This window comes from Microcaecilia unicolor, chromosome 1 (assembly GCF_901765095.1).
Source record: "Microcaecilia unicolor chromosome 1, aMicUni1.1, whole genome shotgun sequence".
NCBI classification, from domain to species: Eukaryota; Metazoa; Chordata; class Amphibia; order Gymnophiona; family Siphonopidae; genus Microcaecilia; species Microcaecilia unicolor.
This window is the reverse complement of record NC_044031.1, coordinates 629,135,115-629,158,709: the sequence shown is the minus strand read 5'-3', so window position 1 is coordinate 629,158,709 and position 23,595 is coordinate 629,135,115. Positions and strand designations below refer to the sequence as shown.

General features: G+C 40.6%; 1 protein-coding gene across 1 annotated transcript in view; it reads right to left on the bottom strand.

Moving 5' to 3' along the window:
* HSF1 (heat shock transcription factor 1) overlaps positions 1 to 23,595 on the bottom strand; it is a 379,429-nt gene that overhangs the window by 39,479 nt on the left and 316,355 nt on the right. The window contains exons 12-13 of the mRNA XM_030220795.1: positions 2,285 to 2,390; positions 959 to 1,024 (exon numbers count right to left, since the gene is read on the bottom strand). Of these exons, the coding sequence (XP_030076655.1) occupies positions 959 to 1,024; positions 2,285 to 2,390 (172 nt within the window). The remainder of the gene's footprint in view (positions 1 to 958; positions 1,025 to 2,284; positions 2,391 to 23,595) is intronic.

Genomic DNA, 23,595 nt, shown 5'->3' with positions numbered 1-23,595 from the left:
TAGACATATTTGTAATTATCTTAAATTTAGGAGATCACTGAAAATTTTAATAAGTTTTTATCTCAGAGTTGAATTAGGTTAGTTTTCTGCTGCTTTCAAATGTATGATTTTTTTAAAATAATTTTTTATGTTACTTTGCAGGGTTTGCTTGTTTAATTTTTTTGTAATCCACACTGAACTCTAAGGGCTATTGCAGAATATAAGTAGTTATGTAATACAATATAATGTCAATTTTCTTTGTGGCTTAAGGTAAACTAAATAAGGAACTAAACGATGACTTAATAGGTAGGTGGATTATTTCTGTACATCACTTTCCCAGAACGACAAGAATGTTTCAACCTGTAGACCATAAATTCTGAATCGTGGCTTTCAAACTCTTACAAGGCTTAAAAGAGCTGGCACAAGCAGAAAAAAATATTTATAACCAGTGAATCCTTAGGGCCTTTAGCACAAGCTTGTATCTAACAGAACCAAGCAGGATACATTAAGACTTGCTAAGTTCAAAAGTGTACTGAAGACTTTGCAAAGATATTAATCACCAGAAGAATAAGAAACTCAGGAAATCCTAAAGGGGACCCCCTGGACCTCATCTCTTTTGAAGGCTGCTAGCAATCACTACCTAGCAGTGGTTTCAACAAACTTTTCAAAAATGAGCTGCTGGTGATGTCAGAGGATAGTGCTTAGGGTCTTTAGCTGTCAGCTGCACAGATCATACCTAGGACAGCAGAGACCAGAGTGGGTTACACGCATCCCAGACACAGAGATGCAGGGCAGGCGGGAGCTCACCCTTCTGTTGCTGGCTGTAAGGTCCTGCCAGTGGTCTCTCAATGGGCTTTCAGTGGCAAGCCACTAGTGATATTGCACTAGGAAGACCAGGGCTGATGTGAGGGACACGGCAGCAGTTACTCACATTGGCAAGACCGGGGCTGGTGTCAGGGACACTGTGGCCATTACTCACACTGGCAAGACTGGAGTCCAGATCAGGTAAATTCATGTCAGTCACACTTAATGAAGGGCTAAATATCTGCAAAAGAAAGGATAAATTATTAGATCTGAAAAGTAAAATTCGTTTGTTATAGACGCCCAGAAATGTGCCTTTATAAGAGAGAGAGGGTGAATAGCTTCAGAGAAAAGGTCAGTGGGGAAATGTTAGACAGCTATGATTGAGTAAGAGATATTAAGAAACTGGAATACCAGATTATAAAGATTCATGCAGTAATTAAAAAGAAGCCTGAACAACAGGTACAGAAGACAAGATAAAGTGGTGTATGGATATTGTGATTGTAAGTTACTAAATTTCAGAACAAAAATGAGTATTTTGGGTTTTTTTTTCCAATTTAGTTAGACTTTTCAGTAGTAGTCCAAGGCAAGTTATAATTAGATACAATAAGTACTTTCCTGTTCCTGGAGGGCTTATAATCTAAGGGCCTCTTATCAAGCCACGCTAGCAGTTCCCGCGCATTGCCACACCAAGAGCCGCTAGCTTGTCTTGATAGAAGAGGCCCTAAGTTTGTACCTGAACCAAATGAGGGTTAAGTGACTTGCCCAGAATCAGAGCAGCAGGGGGATTCAGACCCAGGTTTCCCTGGTTCCTAGCCTAAACTAAACAGTACTTTTATACTGCATCAATCTTAATGGTTCTATGCGATTTACAGTGAAAAGAAACCAGGCATACCTGAGAAGTAACAATCAAGAAAATCAGTGAAGAATGATTACATAAAACTTCCAATAGTAAAAAACATTTCAAAAATTTCTCAAACAACCATGTTTTAAGTGCTTTCTGAATTGCAGAAGACTATTAAAAATCTAAGAATGCCTTGAAGTCAATTCCAGAGTTTTATTCCCATAAAAACAAATGAAGGCTGAAATATTTTCTTGTTTCTAATACATATGGAAGACGGGAGATGTAAAAGTAAAATATTCTGTAGCTGCATAGTATTACCTCTGCACGGAAGAGTGATAATGAGAGCATATATTCAGGGGCAAGACCATGCAATGTTTTCAAGATGATTGTATAAGCCTTGAAATAAACCCTAGCCTGAACAGGAAGCCAGTGGGCTCTGACCAGCAAGAGAGTTACCCAGAACAGATTAAACTAACTGCCACAGTTTGAAGAGTTTGCAACCTCTTTATGATTAGTTGCATACATGCAATGAAGAGTACGTTACAATATCTGACTAAAAATCAAGGCCTGAACATCCAACCTAAACTGTAAAGGTTCAAAACAGTATCTAATCTTTCTTAACCTTCTCACTAGGCTTCTCCAATTATAAAGAACACTCACATCCATCAAGGTACTGGTATCCACACTAAAACCGTGTGTAGTCAGCATAGTCTGCAGGTTGTCTAGGTTAGAATCCATGGTCTCCAAGTGATCAGTCAGGTCATTTCTGAAGAAAAGAAAACAAAAAGGACCAAGAATTGTAAAGCCAGATTTAAAAGGCAGTCATGATGGAAGAGAATGTAAGAAAACCCATGTCAGGTCAGATGAAGGTCCATCAAGCTTAGCATGCTGTCACCAGCAGTGGTTACAAGTCTGAGTTACAAGTACCCAAAATACACCAAAGTAAAACTATATCTCACAGTTCATTTCAGGATATTATTAGTCTACCCACTAATTTGTTTTTTTTTCTAGGTACTTGTCTAAACTTATTTTTGAATCCACTATATTTAATTGCCTTGATGATCACATCCTCCAGTAACAGATTCAGATTCCACAGCTTAAGTGTGCAGTGCACGAAAAAATACTTTCTATGCTAGACTGATGCAGGTCTGGATTAAAGCATTAAGCCAGGTGAGGTATTGGAAGGGGGCCAAAAGTCTGCCTCATACTGGTTCACCCTTCACAGCAGCAAAAGCACACTGTTTTGCTCTAGCCACTGTGCTATCCTCCTTGTGCTGTTGCCAGCACTAACATGTGAACAGGTACTGCCTGATCATGAATTTAAACTTGCAGTGGTGTTGTGGTCCAGGGCCCGATGTGACCCACCCAAAGCCCTCCTCTTTCTAAACCCCACTCCTCCTCCCCTCATCCCCTGCATCACCCTGATATTCCCCAAATCCAACCCCCCACCCAGGGAGCAGGAGCCATCCCCACTTGCTCCTGCTCCAAGTTCTTCAAAATGGTGAAACTAATATTTAGCAGTAGACTCGTCGTGTACTATCACATGGGGTTCCAGCTGCCATATATGGGGAGAGATGGGTATGAAGGCAGAGGGGAGCTGGCTGGTAAAGAGCAGATGTGGGTGGGTTGACTGGAAAAGAGCTCTGTGGGGGGAGAGGGGGATGACACCAAAGCAAAACATGGCTCAGGAACCACAACCCCTTGCCTGGCTCTGGTTTGATGGAGTATTCTCTTGGTTGAGTGTTCAAAAGGTTATACAACCACTGCCTATTTAATCATGACTTTACAAACTTCCATACCCCCTCCAAGGTACCTCCTTTCCAAACTGACAGTCACAACCCGTTTCACCATTCTGCATATGTTCTATCTCCTCTAAAATTTTTATCACTGCTCTCTGAGCCTGTTCTTGTTCTGCTATATCTTTTTAGGTATGTAGGCAGCCAGAATTGCACCCAATACTCATAGTGTGGTCAAATCAGGGACCCATACAGAGGCTTAATGATATTCCCAAGTTTTGTTCTCCATTCCTTTTCAAATTATCCCTACCATTCTATTTGCCTTTTTTGGCAGTAACAGCATGATGAAATGAAAATTTCAATAAATTATCCACAATGTCACAAAGATTTTATACCCCAACTTCGGCTCACAAAATTATTTTACTATTACTCACAGTCCTCAGCTGTTTTCATGCATTTGAATAGTACAATCCACAAATTTGATGACCTCCGCTCTTTGTTCCTTTCTCCACATCATTTAAGAATGCTAAATAGCAGATGTCCCAGTATGGTCCCTTGGGGCATTCTAATATGGAAAAAGCATGATTCGAAAAGCTGGACATTTAGTACTATCCTCTGTGGCTGCAGAGAGGACAACAGCAGCAGCATCAGAAGCTGCAGAGGACAGAAGACGAGTGAGCTGTGAGGGTGAGACTCTGCTCCGACTAAAACCAGAAGTGGTTGTGGTGGGGATGTGATTAGAAGTAGCTGTGGAGAGAAGCAACAGCATGCTGAGCCTGGGAATAGTGCAGCATCAAAAGGTGAGGAGGAGAGATCCAAATGACGGGATGAGAAGTGCTGTGATAGGACTTCCAGTAAGAAAGAGAACTTCACACTAAAGTATTTGCAGGGGAATTTTAAACTTGGATAGGTAACCTCAATGACTTTATTTTGAGTTACTCTGCTCACTTAGCACAGGCAGTTTAATATATATATATATATATATATAGGCATTACAGTCTGTTACAGTTCCATAGACTAGCATTTAAAGGGAATATTTTAAAGTTACCATAGTATTAGTATAAGGCACAGCTAATAGTCACAGGAAACCTCAGTTTAGCCTTTAATTCCATCCTACCCACCCCTGGCCTGATCTGATTTATAGGCCCTTAAACCAATTGTGAAGCTAGAAATTGAATTAGGGCATCTCCATCAGCCTATAATTAACTCTCAGAAATATAGTTAGGTCCATAGAAGGGAACCTACTAATAACAATACAAAAATAATACTAGTAAAAACTTAATATTAGCATAGCATATAGCCTAGCATATAACTTAGAGGACTTTAGTTTACACAGTCCTAATCTATTATCAACTTAAGAATCTAGGTTTAAAAAAAAGCTTGGACAAGTTTCTGGAGGAAATTCCATAGTCTGTTATTGAGATGGACATGGGGAAGCCACTGCTTGCCACAGGATTGGTAGCATGGAATGTTGCTACTTAGGTTTCTGCCAGGTACTTGTGACTTGGATTAGCCACTGTTAGAAGCAGGATACTGGGCTAGAAGGACCATTGGTATGACCAAGTATGGGTATTCTTATGTTAAGAAATCAACAAAAAGATACAGGAAGCAGTCCAGCAGTGACATGGGGGCTATCCAGTCTTTTGCACTGAGTGCCAGAAGTTTGATTATCTCCCAGTTGGTGAGAAGTCGTATGTGTGTATTCTGTGCAAAGAGCTCCTAGTACTCAGGGAATGGGTGTGATCTCTAGAGGCTAGAGTAGCAGACTTGGAACAGCTGAGGTTTATAGAGGAGGCCTACATGGACATAGTACAGAAGTCTCTCCTCCAGTTTGCAAACTCTATGCTGCCATTGGAGGAGAAAGGTCACCTGAAGGGACAGCATCACTTTGAAGAGGCAGAAAGTGATCCTGTGGCCAGGACCTGCCATCCAGGGGATGCAATACCCTCTAACACAGAGAATGTCTTTCCAAGGGCTTCTCCCCAGGAGGGCAGGGTTAGAACAGCTGTTGTAGTTGGTGATTCAATCATTAGGAATGTAGATAGCTGGTTGGCTGGTGGACATGAGGATAGCTTGGTCACTTGCCTGTCTGGTGCTAATGTGGCAGACCTCATAAGTCACCCAGATAACATTTTACACAGTACTGGGAAGGAGCCTGCTGTCTTGGTACATGTGGGTACCAATGACAGGAAAATGTGGGAGGGAGGTAAAGGAATCCAAATATAGTCCCTTGGGTAGAAAGCTGAAATTCAGAACCTCCTGGGTACCATTTTCAGAAGTGCTTCCTGTTCCATGCGCAGGACCCAAGAGACAGGCAGAGCTCCAGAATCTCAATGCGTGGATATGACAATGGTGCAGGGAGGAGGGTTTTAGATTTGTTAGGTAACATTCTGGGGAAGGGGGAAACTAATCCAGAAAGATGGATTTCACCTTAACCAGAGGCTGCAACATTTAAAAAGGAGAGAGAGTAGCTTTTAAACTAGAAACTTGGGGAAGGCCAACAGTCACTCAAAAGTGAATGGTTCGGAACATGGGGCATCCCAATTGCAAGGCTGCAATAAAGACCATAGTAGACCAGATTTCTTTAAAAAGCAGACAGATTTTAAAAAGATTGCACATTATCACTGTCAACTGCTGAGCAAGTTGTAAATAGGAATAACAAACATTGTTTCAAATGGCCATGTAAATGCCAGAAGAATAAGAAATAAGATGGGAGAGTCAGAATATATATTTCATAGGCATCTCTGAGACCTGGTGGAAGGTAGATAACCAATGGGCCACCGTCATACACAGACCAGTACAAATAATACTGCAGTGATAAGGTGGACCAAATTAGTGGAAGAGTAGCATTATATGTTAAAGGCAGGCTTGAATCAAATAGACTAAAAACTCTGCAGGACACAGAAACACACCTTGGAATCCCTATGTATATAAATTCCATGTGTGAAGGGGAAAAGTATAGTGACAGGAGTGAATAAATACCGAATAATGAAATATGACAATTTAACCAGTAAATGGACAGTACTCAACCCAGACGCATGATCCCACCCTAGCATTCCGGTTTGGATGAACCACCCCAATCTATTTATCGATACTTCTTTACAGTATTTGTCACTGTAACGGTACCCCTACATTGTATTTGTTCACACCGGAGTCTGTAACCACCTCTCTGGAACTATGTAAGCCACTTTGAGCCTACTAATAAGTGGGAAAAGGTGGGATACAAATGTAACAAATAAATAAATAAATATAACTATCCATTCACCTGACCAGGATGAACAGAGAGGTGAAGAAATGTTAACATAAATTAGGGAGACTAACTAACTGGGGAACATAATAATAATGGGCAATTTCAATTACCCTGATATTGATTGGATAAATATATCAGAGCAGGCAAGGTAAAATTCATTGATGAACTTAAAGATTGCTTTATAGAGCTGCTGGTTCAGGAACCAATGACAGAAGGAAAAATTCTAGACCTAATCCTTTGTGAAGTGCGTGATCTGGTGCAAGAGGTAATGGGACTGAGGCCACTTGATAACAGTGATCATAACATGATCAGATCTGATATAATATCTGGAGTAAATACACACAGGAAACCCAATATGTTAACATTTAACTTTCAAAAAGGAGACTAATAAAAGGAGAATGATTTAAAAAAAAAAAAAAACACAAAGAGGAGCAGCTGCAAAGTCAAAAATTTACTTAAGGTATGGATGTTATTCAAAAACACCATCCTGGAAGCCCAAACTAGATATATTCCATGTATTAAAAAAGGTGGAAGGAAGGCCAAACAGCCAGAATGGTTAAAAAGTCAGTTGAAGGAAGCTGTTAGAGCTAAAAGAATATCCTTCAGAAAATGGAAAAAGGATCCAACCAATGATAATAGAAACAGAATAAAAATGGCTAGTCAAATGCAAAGCGCTAATAAGGAAGGCAAAGAGAGACTTTGAAAAGAAGATTGCATTGGAGGCAAAAAAAAAAAAAAAAAAAAAAAAACGTTTTTAGGTATAGGAGAAGAAAGCCAGTAAAAGAATCAGTTGGATCGCTAGATGACCGAGGGGTAAAAGGGGCACTTAGGAAAGACACGGTCATAGCAGATTGACTAAATGAATACTTTGCTTCGATTTTCACTGAGAAAGATATGGAGGGTGATACTAGTGCCAGAAATGGCATTCAATGTTGATGAGTCAGAGAAACAAACAAATCTCTGTAAACCTGGAAGACGTAATGGGGCAATTTGATAAATTAAAGAGTTGCAAACCACCCAGACAGGATGGCATACATTCCAGAGTACTCATAAAACTGAAACAAACTTGCAGAGCTATTGTTAATAATATGTAATTTATCTTTAAAATTGAGCACGGTACCAGAAGATTGGAGGGTGGCCAATGTAACACCAATTTTTAAAAAAGGTTCCAGAGGTGATCCTGGAAATTAAAGACCAGTGAGCCAGTTGTTGGTAACAGACAAAATGGTAGAGACTATTATAAAGAACAAGATTACAGACAAAGCCAAAATGGATTGTCTCACCAATCTACTACATTTCTTTGAAGGACTGAATAAACATGTGGATAAAGGTGAGCCAGTCAATGTTGTGTATATGGATTTTCAAACGACATTAGACAAAGTACCTCATGAAAGACTCCAGATGAAATTAGAAAGTCATGGGATAGGAGGTAATGTCCTATTGTGGATTAAGATCTAGTTAAAAGAGTGTAGGATTAAATGGTCAGTATTCTCAATGGAGAAGGATTGATAGTGGGGTTCCGCAGGGTTCTGTGCTGGGATGGCTGCTTAACATATTTATAAATGATCTAGATATGGGAATAACTGACAACACAAAGTTATTCAAAATTGTTAAGTCGCAAGAAGATTGTGAAAAATTACAAGAGGGCCTTATGAGACTGGGAATCCAAATGGCGAATGACATTTAATGTGAGCAAGTGTAAAGTGATGCATGTTGGAAAGAGGAACCTGAACTATAGCTATGGGATGCAAGGTTCCACATTAGGAGTCACCAACCAGGAAAAGAATCTAGTTATCTTATGAAAGAATTGGAAAGTCATGGGATAGGAGGCAGTGTTCTATTGTGAATTAAAAACTGGTTAAAAGATAGAAAACAAAGAGTAAGGTTAAATGGTGAGTATTCTCAATGGAGAAGGATAGTAGGGTTCCCCAGGGGTCTGTACTAGAGAGTTGCGAGGGGATGGAAATTGAATCCGTCCCTGCCACAATCTAACCCATCCCTGCCTGTCCCCACCACAAGTAATCTCCTCCATCCCAGCTCCCAGCCTGCCCTGCCCTTGCTATGCTGCAGTCACCCTGACCCCCCTCCCCAAGAAAGCCAGATTCTAAAAGCAGTAAAAAAAATACTAGTAAAAGTAACATAAATCATTTTCTTCCGTACTCTGCTAAGACAGCAGATGTACAGATCAGCACAGGACCCAAAGCAGTCCAAATTCCAAAACAAGTAAATCAGAAACAACACCATTTATACCTACTTGATCAACAACACTTAGGAATCACACCTTTGGGTTTGAAAAGCAAAATGTTTATGTAAGGACTGGATAAATGCATTAAAACAAAGTTTAAAGCAAATGCCCTTAATATGTAATACTTGGTAGCAATAATGAAACAGTGATAGAATATTCACACAGCAAGCAGCCTGAGGCAACAGATTTATTTTCTACTGAACATAATTAACTTTGTATGAATTTGGCAGCTAACAGTGAACTGGACAATGTTGGCACATTTTGACTGATATTGGACAAAACTTCTGCATGAAGGAAGCCCTTCCCTCATTATTTAATACCTCTCTGTGAAAAAGTAATAATAAAAAAAAAGGCACATGCATTTTTATAATATACCACTGCAATCCACAAAACAAAAAGGAACAAGTTACCACATGCCATCTTTTTCTTCTGATGTAGGCACAGGGGGTAACAAAAAAAAGGATGCTCCCAGGTTTCAACCTAATTCATTTTTAATATGGGATATATACATCATAAATAAGTAAATAGATAGAAACTCTGAATGCTGAGCTCCTGATTCTCATAACATGATATCTGTTTTAGTGGCCCTTTAGCAGGAGAAAAAAATCTCTGCATGAATACAACAGTGCTAGGGTATCCCTATAACCAGCCCCTCCAAATGATACACTGATTACGAATTACTACTCTATGAAAAATTATTCCTCTGTGTACATCCTTATGCTACACAAGCATATGTGAGATTAAATAAAAATGCAACCAACAATAAAGAATGACAACGTGGATGCAGCAGCTCATAGGTTTGCTTGCTTTGTTTTGAGTGTACTGCAATGACGGCTGTGTGAGGAGGAAGGGGAAACAGACTCATCTAATTGGCTTCAACTTTTCAACATCATCCTGGGATCCTGGTGGTCTAGTGGCTTCTATGGGGCAGGAAGGATCCCCACTTTTTCCTGCCCGCTGTTGTTGATCCTCACACTGTCTCTACTTTTTTTAAATGGCTGCCGAGACATTAAACAGCAGTCTCGCAAGACTTCCGCGGACGTCTTAGCAGCCATTTTTAAAAAGCAGAGACAGTATGAGGATCAGCAGCAGTGGGCAGGAAAAAGTGGGGATCTTTCCTGTCCCGAACAAGCCATTAGACAATCAGGGTACCTTGAGGTATGTGCCAAGAGGGCACCCTGCAGAGCTCAGGGGAGGGAAGGTACTTCCGTGGGGATTCCTACGGACCTGGGTCCATCCCCCAGGGATCCCCGCAGGGTTCCTGTGGTATCCCCCGGGATCCCCACAGGGTTCCTGTGGTACCCACGGGAATCCCGCTATCCCCGCTCCTCTGCAGCTCTCTAGTCTGTACCACTACAGCTAGCTCCTCCCCAACACTGTATAAAATCCTATCTTGATAATGTGTGAGATCTGCCACCTTCACATCCAGGAGGCAAGGTTTTTGTAAAGACTTAAGTTGCTTGCTTTTGCCAAATTCAGGCAGAAGCGAGTTACAAGTAAGCATTCAATTTATTTCCCTGTCCAAGTGAGCTTGTGATCTAAGTTGTACTCGTGACAATGGAGAATGAAGTGATTAGCCCAACGTCAAAAAGAAAAGAAAAGCTGTAAACTGAGATGCAGACCCAAGAAAAGGGAGTTTGCACTGCCCTGCAAAAAGCACCTCTATAAGCCCACACTGGTAAGCATCGCTCAAAGGAAGAACCAACCTCTGCAAGAAGCCATAGCCCCTCCTAATAGAATACAAGTTGAAGTAGGAAGAACATCAGATGCAACAATCAAGTTGAGATGTTGATCAGATGAAAACCTGAGAGGAGACAAACCAAGCCCTGTGAAAACCGACTGTTCACCGCTGACTCAAGTGAAACTAAAGGTATTAATAAAGAAACACATCTTTTCCAGAAATAGGGAAATGCTACAACTAGAGGGCTTGAATCGAGATTAAAGGATGGTAGAGGGATAAACCACGGGTTTCCAACACAGAAGAAAAGAGGCACTAGGTAAAAAGTCAATAATAATTTAATAAAATCCAAGGAGTACAGCAATATGCATCAAAAGCATTAAAATTACATGGAGCAGAAATGTTGTCTGTCGAACTGCTGTATACAGTCCAGAGTGTAGCACAATCCTAAGCACTGACCCGACACGGAACTGTTTTTCGTCACAAATGCCTGCTTCAGAGGTCAATATGTATAAATATCATAAATGGAAAACAACACAATTAATAAATAAATAACACAGCAACACAGTAAATGATGGCAGATAAAGACCTGAACGGTCCATCCAGTCTGCCAACTGTCAAACTCATTATCAATTTATGATTAAATCAACTATGAATGTGATATAAAATACTTGATCATGGTCTCTCTTTGGCATTTCTGGGACATACCATAGAAATCTGCCTGGCACTGTCCTTTCGTTCCAGCTACTGGAGTTCTATAAAAGTAAAACCCATGCACAAATGAAAAAAAAATATGTAAAAACTAAATATATAGAAACAAAGTAAATAACCACTTAGTAATAAAATACAGTGTGTTAAATGTCCCACAAAGATGTATTAAAAATATGATATATTTATAATACATTATGACACATCTTAAATATACATAAATCTTATATTCACAAATGTAGTTATTAAAGATCAGTGCATTTCAAATCACTAATTGTCAGTCGGGGTACTCAAGTAATAAACAATGTAGATAACCAGAAAAAGACATACCTGGATCAATGTCACATGAAGAATAATATATACAAGGTATCTCTGTGGTAACAGCAAGAACTGGTAAAGTAAAAGGGCAAAATAAAAAGGACTACTATAAACTGACTGGAAAACAACTAAATGTGGACAACATAATTAAAACGGTGGATGCAAAAAAAAAAAAAAAAAAGTGAAAAAACAAAAAAATCTACTGGTATTCATATAATGTTCCAACAGCTAGTGACTCATAAAATGTGGGGGAAGGGGTGGTTAGGAGAAGATAACTATGGAATCAAAGACATAAATAAACCAAACTTAATGGATGAATAGGTAAGAAATGCAGGGGTGACTGTATTATGCTCAAATAATGAGTCTAAAAAGAAAGCTGAGTAAAAAAACTGAATGAAAAAACAACTAAAATGAAAAGCAAACATTACCATGAATGAAAAAAAAAGGGGGGGGGGGGGTGATCTGTGAAGGGTGGACAAAAGTGCAAGAATCTGTAAAAAAAAAAAAAAAAAAGTAGAGAAGAGAGAAAATTAATCGCAAACTGAACAGAAAGAAATACCAAAGCAGAAATGTACAAAACCAAGAGCTTGCTTCTGGAAACAGCAGTTAGCGTCTAGACATCAAACGCGCAGTAAGCCCAAAATGCAGCACATGCGTGCAACACTTATAAAAGAATGTGGAAGGTGCAGACGAGCCAACCAATGGATGTGAGGGGTGTGTAAGCAAATGCAAATCCACAGAACTAAGTGGTTAAATGAGTGATAAACAAGTGATGAATGAAAAGTATATAATATTGAGAGACCTGTAGAATAAAACAGCAAAGCTGAAAAGTTTGAGTATGGAAAACACAGATGTAAAAAGTACACACACAAGGGGCTAAGGCAAGGTCTGCATGAACATGTTTAACATAAGTAAAAAAAAGTTTGGTTTCGTTCTTTTCACAGTTTCTCTTTGAACCCGCATTGCACAGATTATATTAAACACTAAGAAGATTATTTGTATGTCATTACAAACAGCTCTGAGGCTTTTTCCTCCTTTCTTATGTCAGAAATCTGCGCAGTCTATGTTTAAGTTGTATTTGTAATAGAGGGCGCCACAAAAATTGTGAACACCTCTCTTTCTAATGGGCAACTACCAACAGAATTAAAAAGGGCAGTGGTTCACCCTTTGCTAAAGAAAAACAACCTTGACCAGGACAAACTTGAAAGTTACAGGCCAGTATCCAACATCCCATTTCTAGGGAAACTCATAGAACAGTCTGTGTTCAACTTAATGACTGGCTAGAAGAGAGAAACTGGATAGATCCACATCAATAGGGATTCAGACCCGGTTATGAACAGAAACGGTCCCCATATCCCTACTAGGTGATCTTCACAGAAACCGAGACAAGGGATTCACCTCGATGTTAGTACTGCTAGATTTCTCAGCAGCTTTTAACACTGTGGACCATGATATTATGCTAGCACGACTGACAGAAACAGGTATCAGTGGAACAGTACTTGCCTGGTTCAGATCCTATCAGACAGGCAACAATCCATAATGTTTGGCAGCAACTCATCACCACCATGGACACTGACCTGAGGGGTACCACAAGGATTGATACAGTCACCTATTCTGTTCAATATCTACCTCAAGCCACTAGCCGAGCTGATTTGGTCAATAGACACTCAGTTCTACATCTATGCAGATGATGTGCAGCTACTCACAACCACTGAACCTAACTACAGCCTTGAATAAACTGATTAACACAAGATTATCTCTACTTCAGGAAGCAGGTGAAAGCTTGGCTCTTCAACCAGGCCTTTAATGGAAGAAGTAAGTAACTCATTAGACTCATTCACACACACAAGGAGTGACTCAGGCTGCACATACTGCAGCAGGACATGTTTATCCACTCCTACCCTAGCTGAGATAATATTTAACCATCTCTCTGACTTCATGTGCAACCTTCTTTAAATCAGTCACCTTACTTTCTAACTCTTCTTACTCTCTTATCTATCTATATGTTACATCTTTGCTTTACCCTTCACTATCAATTAAAATGTTCTATTACGTATTGTGTTGACATTGTAAGTAGTATACTATGAGGCTCATTTTCAAAGCACTTAGCCTCCCAAAGTTCCATAGAAACCTATGGAACTTTGGGAGGCTAAGTGCTTTGAAAATGAGCCTCTTCGCCATACTTTGTATTATTTGAATATTTTTACTGCTGTAATTGCCTATTGCTCATGTTTGATCTATTCTTACTGTACACCACCTTGAGTGAATAAGATATATTTAGAAGAATGTTTTCTTAGGAGTGTGAAGAACTCAGGCCAGTTCTGGGTACACATCATGGTTTGTGTCCTGTTGTGACAAGACAGATAGGGATAGGTTGGAGTGGGCTTTGACCGCATCATCATTAGTTGGAATGTAAGGACAGTGTCGGGTGGACTTCTATGGTCTGTGTCCCAGAAATGGCAAAGAAAAACAAGGATCAAGCATTTTATATCACATTCATTGTTTTAATTATGAATTGATAATGAGTGTGTCTGCTGGACAGACTGGATGTCATCTACAATGCTAAACCAGTAGGAAATCAGGTTTATAGTTATAGTTCATTCACATTTCTTATACTGCCTTTGCTGTCAGATCAACTACTACTACTTATTTCTATAGCGCTACTAGACGTATGCAGCGCTGTTCACTTGAACATGAAAAGACAGTCCCTGTTCAACAGAGCTTACAATCTAATTAGGACAGACAAATAAGAGAAGGGAATATTTATTTTTTTGTTACATTTGTACCCCGCGCTTTCCCACTCATGGCAGGCTCAATGCGGTTTACATGGGGCAATGGAGGGTTAAGTGACTTGCCCAGAGTCACAAGGAGCTGCCTGTGCCTGAAGTGGGAATTGAACTCAGTTCCTCAGTTCCCCCGGACCAAAGTCCACCACCCTAACCACTAGGCCACTCCTCTACTGCATTAAAAGCGAGAATGATAAAATAAGGGTTCTGAACAAGTGAATAAGGGTTAGGAGTTAAAAGCAGCATCAAAAAGATGGGCTTTTAGCTTAGATTTGAAGACGGCCAGAGATGGAGCTTGACGTACCGGCTCAGGAAGTCTATTCCAGGCATATGGTGCAGCAAGATAAAAGGAACGGAGTCTGGAGTTAGCAGTGGAGAAGAAGGGTGCAGATAAGAGAGATTTACCCAGTGAACAAAGTGGTTTACAATCTAAAATCATTAAATATCAGAAAGAGAAACTACAAAATGTGACAAGACAGTATCAATTTCATTCACACAACAACTAGGGAGATTGTAGAAGACAGTAGAAGTGTAAGTTCTGAGAGGGGATAAGGACTAAAGAGGAAACAGAATAGGTGAGGACAGGTGAAACAAGTACTCAAATAATACAGGATCAGATGCACGTAGAAAAAGCAAGGCTTTTACTGGATCTTTACATTTTTTAAAAAGATGGTTCAGCCCAAACAACAAGAGGCAGCGAGTTCCATAAAAAAGGAGCTGTAAAATAGAAAGCCTGATTTAATTTAATTTGGCATTTATAACCTGCTTTACAGACAAGTTTACATTTAACTGTATGTTATCAAAAAAATTAGCTAACATTAATTAGTAATAACTTACAGTGAAACTGTTCAGTATAAACAATATTACATTACATTCTGAACGGGGTAGTTTAGGACCATAAGTGCCAACCAGGTTGTAATACCACATCTCTGTGCTTTATTCCATATCACCAAATTTAATAAATTATATGTAAGATACATATCTGGCTTAATAAAATTCCTATCCATGACTAGAAAGACACTGAAGGACTAGAGAAGGATATGGAGAAATGCATGAAAATCATCACCTGTCATTTGTGGAATCCTCCCCTGTAGCACTTGTCATCGGTGCTTACTATCACGTGACTGCAGAGATGGATGTTGAGAGTTCATTGGAATTTGATAGCCTTATACTGCTTTAAGATATCCGACTACTGCTCTACCCTACTGACTTTTCCTTTAATGGTGTACACTGGCCTACTGCTCTTCTTCATCAGTGCTCCAATTAATTCTTCATCTTTCAACCCAATCTGATGTCTTATGTGATGCATAACTCTTGCTATTTACTCTGCAATACTGCGCTTCATAAATATTTCACTTTCCATGATAACCTGAACTTGCAGTGATGTAAAAAAGTGTTTCTCCCTCCTGAGTTCCCTTATTTCAAATATAAAAACAGCACCACGGGCCTTTAAAAATGGAACACAGTTCTTTAATGAATGAGCCTTGACAAAAAGACCCGACACGGGCCGTGTTTCAGTGACTATATCATTTTGATACAGAAAGTGAAAGTGCCTTGGTGCTTTGTAGCTTTTACTACATGAGACGTGGGGTAAGGAATAATATATTGTAGAGGAATATATTCGAGTTATTCCCCAAGTTTTCCACGTCATCACTGTGACCCCTGACGCAGGTGCTAGTCACCGAAACACGGCCCGTGTCGGGTCTTTTTGTCAAGGCTCATTCATTAAAGAACTGTGTTCCATTTTTAAAGGCCCGTGGTGCTGTTTTTTTTTGTTTGGACTTTAGTTTGTACTTTGTTCCCTCTCTTTTGTTATATCCTTATTTCAAATATGTTACAATGAATGGTTTCTGATCTTTAAACAAAATGTAACATTAGACAAAAGGAACCTTGTATCCTACATTATCCAAATCAAGTTTGGTTCTATGTGGCCATATCATCTGTTACCTCTTCCTCTCCCTAAGAGATCCCACAAACCTGACCCTTGCTTTCTTGAATTCTGATACAGTTCATGTCTCCACCACCTCTACCGAGAGGTCGTTCCATGCATCCATTACCCTTTCCATAAAGAAATGTTTCTTTATATTACTTTTGAGTATCTTCCCTTCAACTTCATCTTATGCCCTTTTGTTCCAGAGCTTCCTTTCAGTTGACAGAGACCTGTCTCCTTTGCATTTATGCCATGGAGATATTTAAATGTCTCAATCATATCTCCTCTCACTCTGCTTTCTTCCAATGTATATATATTGAGGTCTATGAGTCTATCTCAATATGCTTTATGATTAAGACTATTAACCATTGAGACCAGACTCTGACAAGTGTAGAAGGTATTCAAGCAGGGTCTGTGTAGGACAAGTAAGAGGATCTACGGTCTTTTTTCACACCAGATGGCAAACCTCCTCCATTTAAAAGAATATCACCTCTTAGTGGAATCTTTCTTGGAAGCCAGCAAGACCATGGAGACACCCCATGAAAGACCCATGAAAGCAAATTCTATGCTCTTAACATCCAAGCTGTGAGAGCCAGAGACTGGAGGTTGGGACATAGAAATGACCCCTCGTTCTGAGCAATGAGGGTCAGAAAACACTACAATCTCCATGGTTCTTCAGAGGACAATTCCAGAAAAAGAGGGAACCAAATCTGTCTCAGCCAGTACGGTACGATCAGAATCATGGTTCCGCAGTCTTGCTTGAGTTTCAACAAAGTCTTTCCTACTAGAGGTATCGGAGGATAAGCTTACAGGAGACCTGTCCCCCAATTGAGGAGAAAGGCATCCGACACTAGTCTGTCGTGGGCCTGAAGCCTGGAACAGAATTGAGGGACCTTGTGGTTGATCTGAGTGGCAAAAAGAGCCACCAAGGGGGTGCCCCACACTCAGAAGATTTTGCGGGCCATGCCCATGAGGAAAGACCACTCATGTGGTTGCATTATCCTGCTCAGTCTGTCAACCAGGGTGTTGTTTGTGCCCACCAAATAAGTGGCTCAAAGTAACATGCCGTGGAGGCGAGCCCAATGCCACATCCGGACAGCTTCCTTATACAGAGGGTGTGATCCAGTGCCCCCCTGCTTGTTGATGCAATACAACCTCATTGTCTATTTGAACAAGAACAATATGACGGGACAGCTGATCTATGAAAGCCTTTCGAGAATTCCAGAGTGCTCGAAGCTCCAGGAGGTTGATCTGAAGATTCGTTTTCTGGAGGGACCAAGCTCCTTGAGTGTGAAGCCCACAGACATGAGCTCCCCATCCCAGGAGAGATGCATCCATCGTCAGCACTTTTTGTGGCTGAGGAATTTGGAATGGAAGTTCCAGAGTCAAATTGGATCGAACTGTCCACCACTGAAGCACCTAACCATTATTCATCTATTCAGGAAATCTAGACTGCCCCAATTTGATTGACTGCACTTTTTTGTCCTTTAGATTGTAAGCTCCTTTGAGCAGGGACTGTCCTCTGTGTTAAATTGTACAGCGCTGCGTAACTCTGGTAGCGCTTTATAAATGTTAAGTAGTAGTAGTAGTAAGAGAGCGAACAAGTTCTGGGGACACCTGGATGAGATCTTCCAGGCTTCCTGCAGCTTGATACCCACTGAGAAGCCAGGATCCATTGAGCTGGTTTCATGTGAAGATGTGTCATGGGCGTTACGTACACTGTGGAGGCCATGTGGCCCAGCAATCTCAACATCTGCCGAGTTATCTGCCAAGAGGCTCGAACCTTGGACACTAGGAAGACTAGATTGTCTGCTCTGGCCTCCGGAAGATAGGCTCGAACCTTGTGTGTCCAGCAGGGCTCCTATGAATTCCAATTTCTGGACAGGGCGCAGATGGGACTTGCGGTACTTTAAAACAAATCCTAGTAGCTCTAGCACCCGAATAGTCATCCGCATGGACTCCTGTGCACTGTCCTCTACATAAGTACATAAGTATTGCCACACGGACAGACCAAAGGCCCATCAAGCCCAGCGTCCTGTTTCCAAAAGTGGCCAATCCAGGTCACAAATATCTGGCAAGATCCCAAAAAAGTTCAATACATTTTATGCTGCTTATCCCAGAAATAAGCAGTGGATTTTCCCCAAGTCATTTTAATAACGGTCTCTGGACTTTTCCTTTAGGAAGCCGTCCAAACCTTTTTTAAACCCCGCTAACTGCTTTTACCACACTCTCTGGCAACAAATTCCAGAGTTTAATAACACGTTGAGTGAAGAAAAATTTTCCTGCATATGAATCACTGAAAGGTTCTTCAACAGGAGCTGCTCATACTTTTCACTGATAATACAGAGGAATTCTGGCATCTCAGATTTATCAGAAGGCACAGAAAAGTTCATTAGCAGATGCTATTTAAATAGTCTGATGAGGACCGAACATAATAGATTATCCTTTCATCCTAGAAATTAATATAAGTATGTAGCACGATGCTGGCTTACAGACTATTAAGTAATCAGCATGGTAAGAGATGCGATTTAAACTCTGCATTGAAGAGGTTAAGAAACTTGTTCTGAGGCTAAAAGTTCCCTTACATTTCCATTAACTATTTATAAAATGAACGTAAAACCTTTGGAGCAGCTCAGTATTTCATGCTGCCAGGTTGCAATTTGCTAGAGCTAAGCAAATGAATAACTGAAAAAGTGAATCCTCTTTAATTTTCTCTTGCCCACCTGCTCATCGAGCACAATGTTTGTCTCAGCAAACTGCACGGATTAGAACAGCACCCACCGGAAGACGGTGAAGCCATAAGACCGTTTTTAGTGTGTTTATAAAAAAAAAAAAAAAAAAAAAAGAGAAAGTGGCCATCTATCCATCTATATGAGCTGTGAATTTTTAAAAAATGAAGCAGTGAACCACAGGATGGTAGGAAGGCCAGGCCCCACCACCCATAGACAAAGCAGGGACCAACCAAAACCAAAAGGTATCTCAGGAAACGCCAACCGCTATGGCATATGAAGAGCAATAAGCTGCAGAAGCTGACATTGGATGTGGTGTGGGAGTCAAACCAGCCAATCGTTGAGATATGAGAACACATGGCCTCCCAGTCTGCGTAGCGATGTTGCAACTACTGCGACACACTTGATGAAGACTCTGGGAGCTGACGCAAGGCCAAAAGGCAATATACGGTACTGAAAATGATGTGTTCCCAGCCGAAATCGAAGATACTTCCGGTGGGCAGTAAGTATCGGGATATGAGTATATGCATCCAAGTATATGCATCCTTTAAGTCCAGAGAGCATAGCCAATCATTTTCCTGAATCATTGGGAGAAGGGTGCCCAGGGAAACCAGCGGACTAGAAATTTGTTCAGGGCCCTCAGACATCTAGGATGGAATGCATCCCCCATCTTCTTTTGCACAAGGAAGTACCTGAAATAGAATCCCTGCCCTTCTTCCCCTGGTGGAATGGGCTCAACCGCATGGGCCTTCAGAAGGGCGGAGAGTTCCTCTGCAAGTACTTGCCTGTGCTGAGAGCTGAATGAATGAGCTCTCGGTGGGCAATTTGGAGGTTTGGAATGCCAACTGAGGGTGTATCTGAGATGTAACACATATAAATGTTGAAACTGAGGAAAAGCTTTCTTAATGAACTAGAAGAACAATTTGAAGAAATAAGTGCCCTACACAATCTACACTAAGACTTAATAGACTGGGAAGTGGGGGGTGATAAAGTAATCCCACTAACTGGTGATATTCAAAATCTGAGAGAGAAGCCTGAAGGAGGAGTAATAAGTCATTTTACAGCCCAGTTATATTTCAGTAATACAAAAAATATTCAATATACATTCTAAACTTAAGTCTTTAACCACATAAGATTCTCCTCCCATGAGATCTAACATTTAAAAATCCCATCCACAATTCCTTATACGGGCATCCTCCATACTATCCTCATCTCAAATTTCACCAACAGCTTCCCATCTTATATAGCATGCCTATTTAAATTCTTCACATAATCCCTAAACAGACTTCTGACTCCAACACATTTTTACCTTAAAGACATCCCAAGACTTCATAAGTACATAAGTATTGCCATACTTATGCCATATTGTCTATCAAGCCCAGCATCCTGTTTCCAACAGTGGCCAATCCAGGTCACAAGTACCTGGCAAGATCCCAAAGGAATCTCTCTCCCAGCTCCTTCCTGTCGTTCCAGTTGCAGGAAGGCACTGGGAGAGAGATTCCTTTCCCAAGATGACCGAGTAATGGTCTCTTATACATTCTCCTGATCTCACGTTTGGAACATCAATGCTTTTCTGAGAGGGAACAAGGCTTTTCAGAAGTTTTTTTGAACACACACGTCACAGTTGGACACATTGTTTGCCAGCAAGCACTACGAGATAGGGCACTGGACCTTAACATATGGACCTGCTACAAGATATAAGATAAGCAACAAAGATTTGCAGATGAAGTGAAAATGAACAGAGACTGGTAATAATTTTAAGTTGCATTCAGTTGCTTTGGTAGGTGGGCCAGGCAGGGTCCAGTGCTATGATGGTATGAAAATTGTTACACTATAAACTGGTTCCGTCACAAACGGTGGATTGGTACTTCAATACACACTGAGCACTACAAAATTTTAAATCAAATATTTGAAAATTATTCAAAAGGATTATAGTAAATGGTTTAAGCATTGATTAAATGGTATGAATTAGTGAAAGCAAAGTTAAAATTTAATGCCAAGAAGTGCAGAGTGATGCATTTGGAGTGCAGAAACCCGAAAGAGAAATACAGAAGAGGAGGGGAAAGATTAGTAAGCTCAACTAAGGAGCAAGACCTTGGGGTATTGGTGTCCGAGGATATGAAGGTGAAGAAAATGTGACAAGGCGACAGCTGTGGCCAGAAGGATGCTAGGCTGCATAGAGAGGGGTATAACCAGCAGAAGAAAGAAGGTGTTGATGCCCCTCTACAAGTCATTGGTGAGGCCCCACTTGGAGTACTGTGTTCAGTTTTGGAGGCCATATCTTGCTAAAGATATAAAAAGATATAAAAAGACGAAGCGGTGCAAAGAAAAGCTACAAAAATGGTAATGGGATTTGCGTTGCAAACCGTACGAAGAGAGACTTGCCAACCTGAACATGTATACTTTGGAGGAAAGGAGAAACAGGGGTGACATGACACAGACATTCAAATATTTGAAAGGTATTAATCCACAAACAAACCTTTTCCGGAGATGGGAAGGTGGTAGAACTAGACGACATGAATTGAGGTTGAAGGGGGGCAGACTCAGGAGTAATGTCAGGAAGTATTTTTTCATGGAAAGGGTGGTATATACGTGGAATGCCTTCCAACGGGTGGTGGAGATGAAAACAGTAATGGAATTCAAACATGCGTGGGATAAACACAAAGAAATCCTGTTTAGAAGGAATGGATCCACAGAATCTTAGCAGGATTTCTTTGTGTGGCAACTGGGTGGCAACACCGGTAATTGGGAAGCTAATTTCCCACCATGTCCTCAGTTTCAAACCATAGCTATAATTAAAAATACCTCACTTATCTTGAAGTTTATAAATAATCCTGCTTGTCTAAGGATTGTAGATGATAGCCACCAACACTGTCTGGCTCCACAACTGAAGCCATCAATTTATTTCAGCAATTTTGATATACTGTCAATAGGCCTGCACATCGGCATCAAGCGGTTTACAACATAAAAATGAAGAGGTTAACCTCACAAGCCTAAGGGAAAGAAACAGATGTGTTTTTAGTGCTTGGGAATTGGGAAGTAGGGTCAGTGCTCCAAAATTGTCAGGTAGAGACAGAGAAAGAGAGATAAAGATTTAAGTATACCAGTGTTTAATCATGAAGTGCAACCTGCACAGAATGCAACATATGACTGGCCACCTTGCTGAGCAGACTGGATGGACCGTACAAGTTCAATCTGTCAACATTTAATATGTTGCTACATTGTAGGGCGTGAAAATGGGACCATGTTATACCTTTACTAAAAGATCTGCACTGGCTTCCTGTTGAATTTCATATTGTTTCAACTAGCCTTTAAGTTCTTACATGAAGGTACTCCATCTTATCTTGCTTTGCTCACTGTTCTACATGCACCGCCCCACCTCCTGTGCTCCCTAAATAAATACCGATTAGTTACCCCAGGTCCTAAGCGTGCTCATTTAGACTCAACCAGATAGAGTGTTTTCTTTTTTCTAGCTCCTACATTGTGGAATATCATTCCTAAATCACTATGGGGAGAGGCTCTTATCAAAGGTTAAGGGCAGGATTGAAAATTTTTTTTCAGCAGACTTTTGGGTAGTATGAGCTTATTTCCTGTTTTGTTTTTTTTTTACTCTGGGTTTTTGAGAGAGATATTCATGGGTAAGTTAATATCTGCTGCAATGATTGTGTTTCCTTGCCGAATGGTCTTTCCTATAATGCTTAGATGTCTGATTTCTGTCCTATTTGATTTTGTAGTTACTTTCTATCTTTTACAGACGTTCAAATATTTGAAAGGTATTAATCCGCAAACAAATCTTTTCCGGAGATGGGAAGGCGGTAGAACGAGAGGACATGAAATAAGGTTGAAGGGGGGCAGCCTCAGGAAAGATGTCAAAGTATTTTTTCACAGAGGGTGGTGGATGCTTGGAATGCCCTCCCGCGGGAGGTGGTGGAGATGAAAACGGTAACGGAATTCAAACACACGTGGGATATGCATAAAGGAATCCTATGCAGAAGGAATGGATCCTCAGAAGCTTAGCCGAAATTGGGTGGCGGAGCAGGTGGGGGGAAGAGGGGTTGGTGGTTGGGAGGCGAGGATAGTGGAGGGCAGACTTATACGGTCTGTGCCAGAGCCGGTGATGGGAGGCGGGACTGGTGGTTGGGAGGCGGGAAGTACTGCTGCGCAGACTTGTACGGTCTGTGCCCTGAATAAGGCAGGTACAAATCAAGGTAAGGTTTACACATATGTTTGTCTTGTTGGGCAGACTGGATGGACCGTGCAGGTCTTTTTCTGCCGTCATCTACTATGTTACTATGTTTTAGTTGAGAGGTGTGGTAGCCATGTTAGTCCACACCTCTCAACTCAACTGCTTTGACCTGAATGTTCAGTAAAGTGGGTTAAGCATAAATAAGCAGTGCCATATTGGGACAGACCGAAGAACCATCAAGCCCAGTATCATGTTTCCAACAGCCAATTCAAGTCATAAGTATCTAGCAAGATCCCAAAAGAATAGAATAGATTTTATGATGCTTACTGAGGAATAAGAATTGGATTTGTCAAAGTCCATCTTAATAATGGTTTATAGATTTTTCTTTTAGCAACTTGTCCAAAC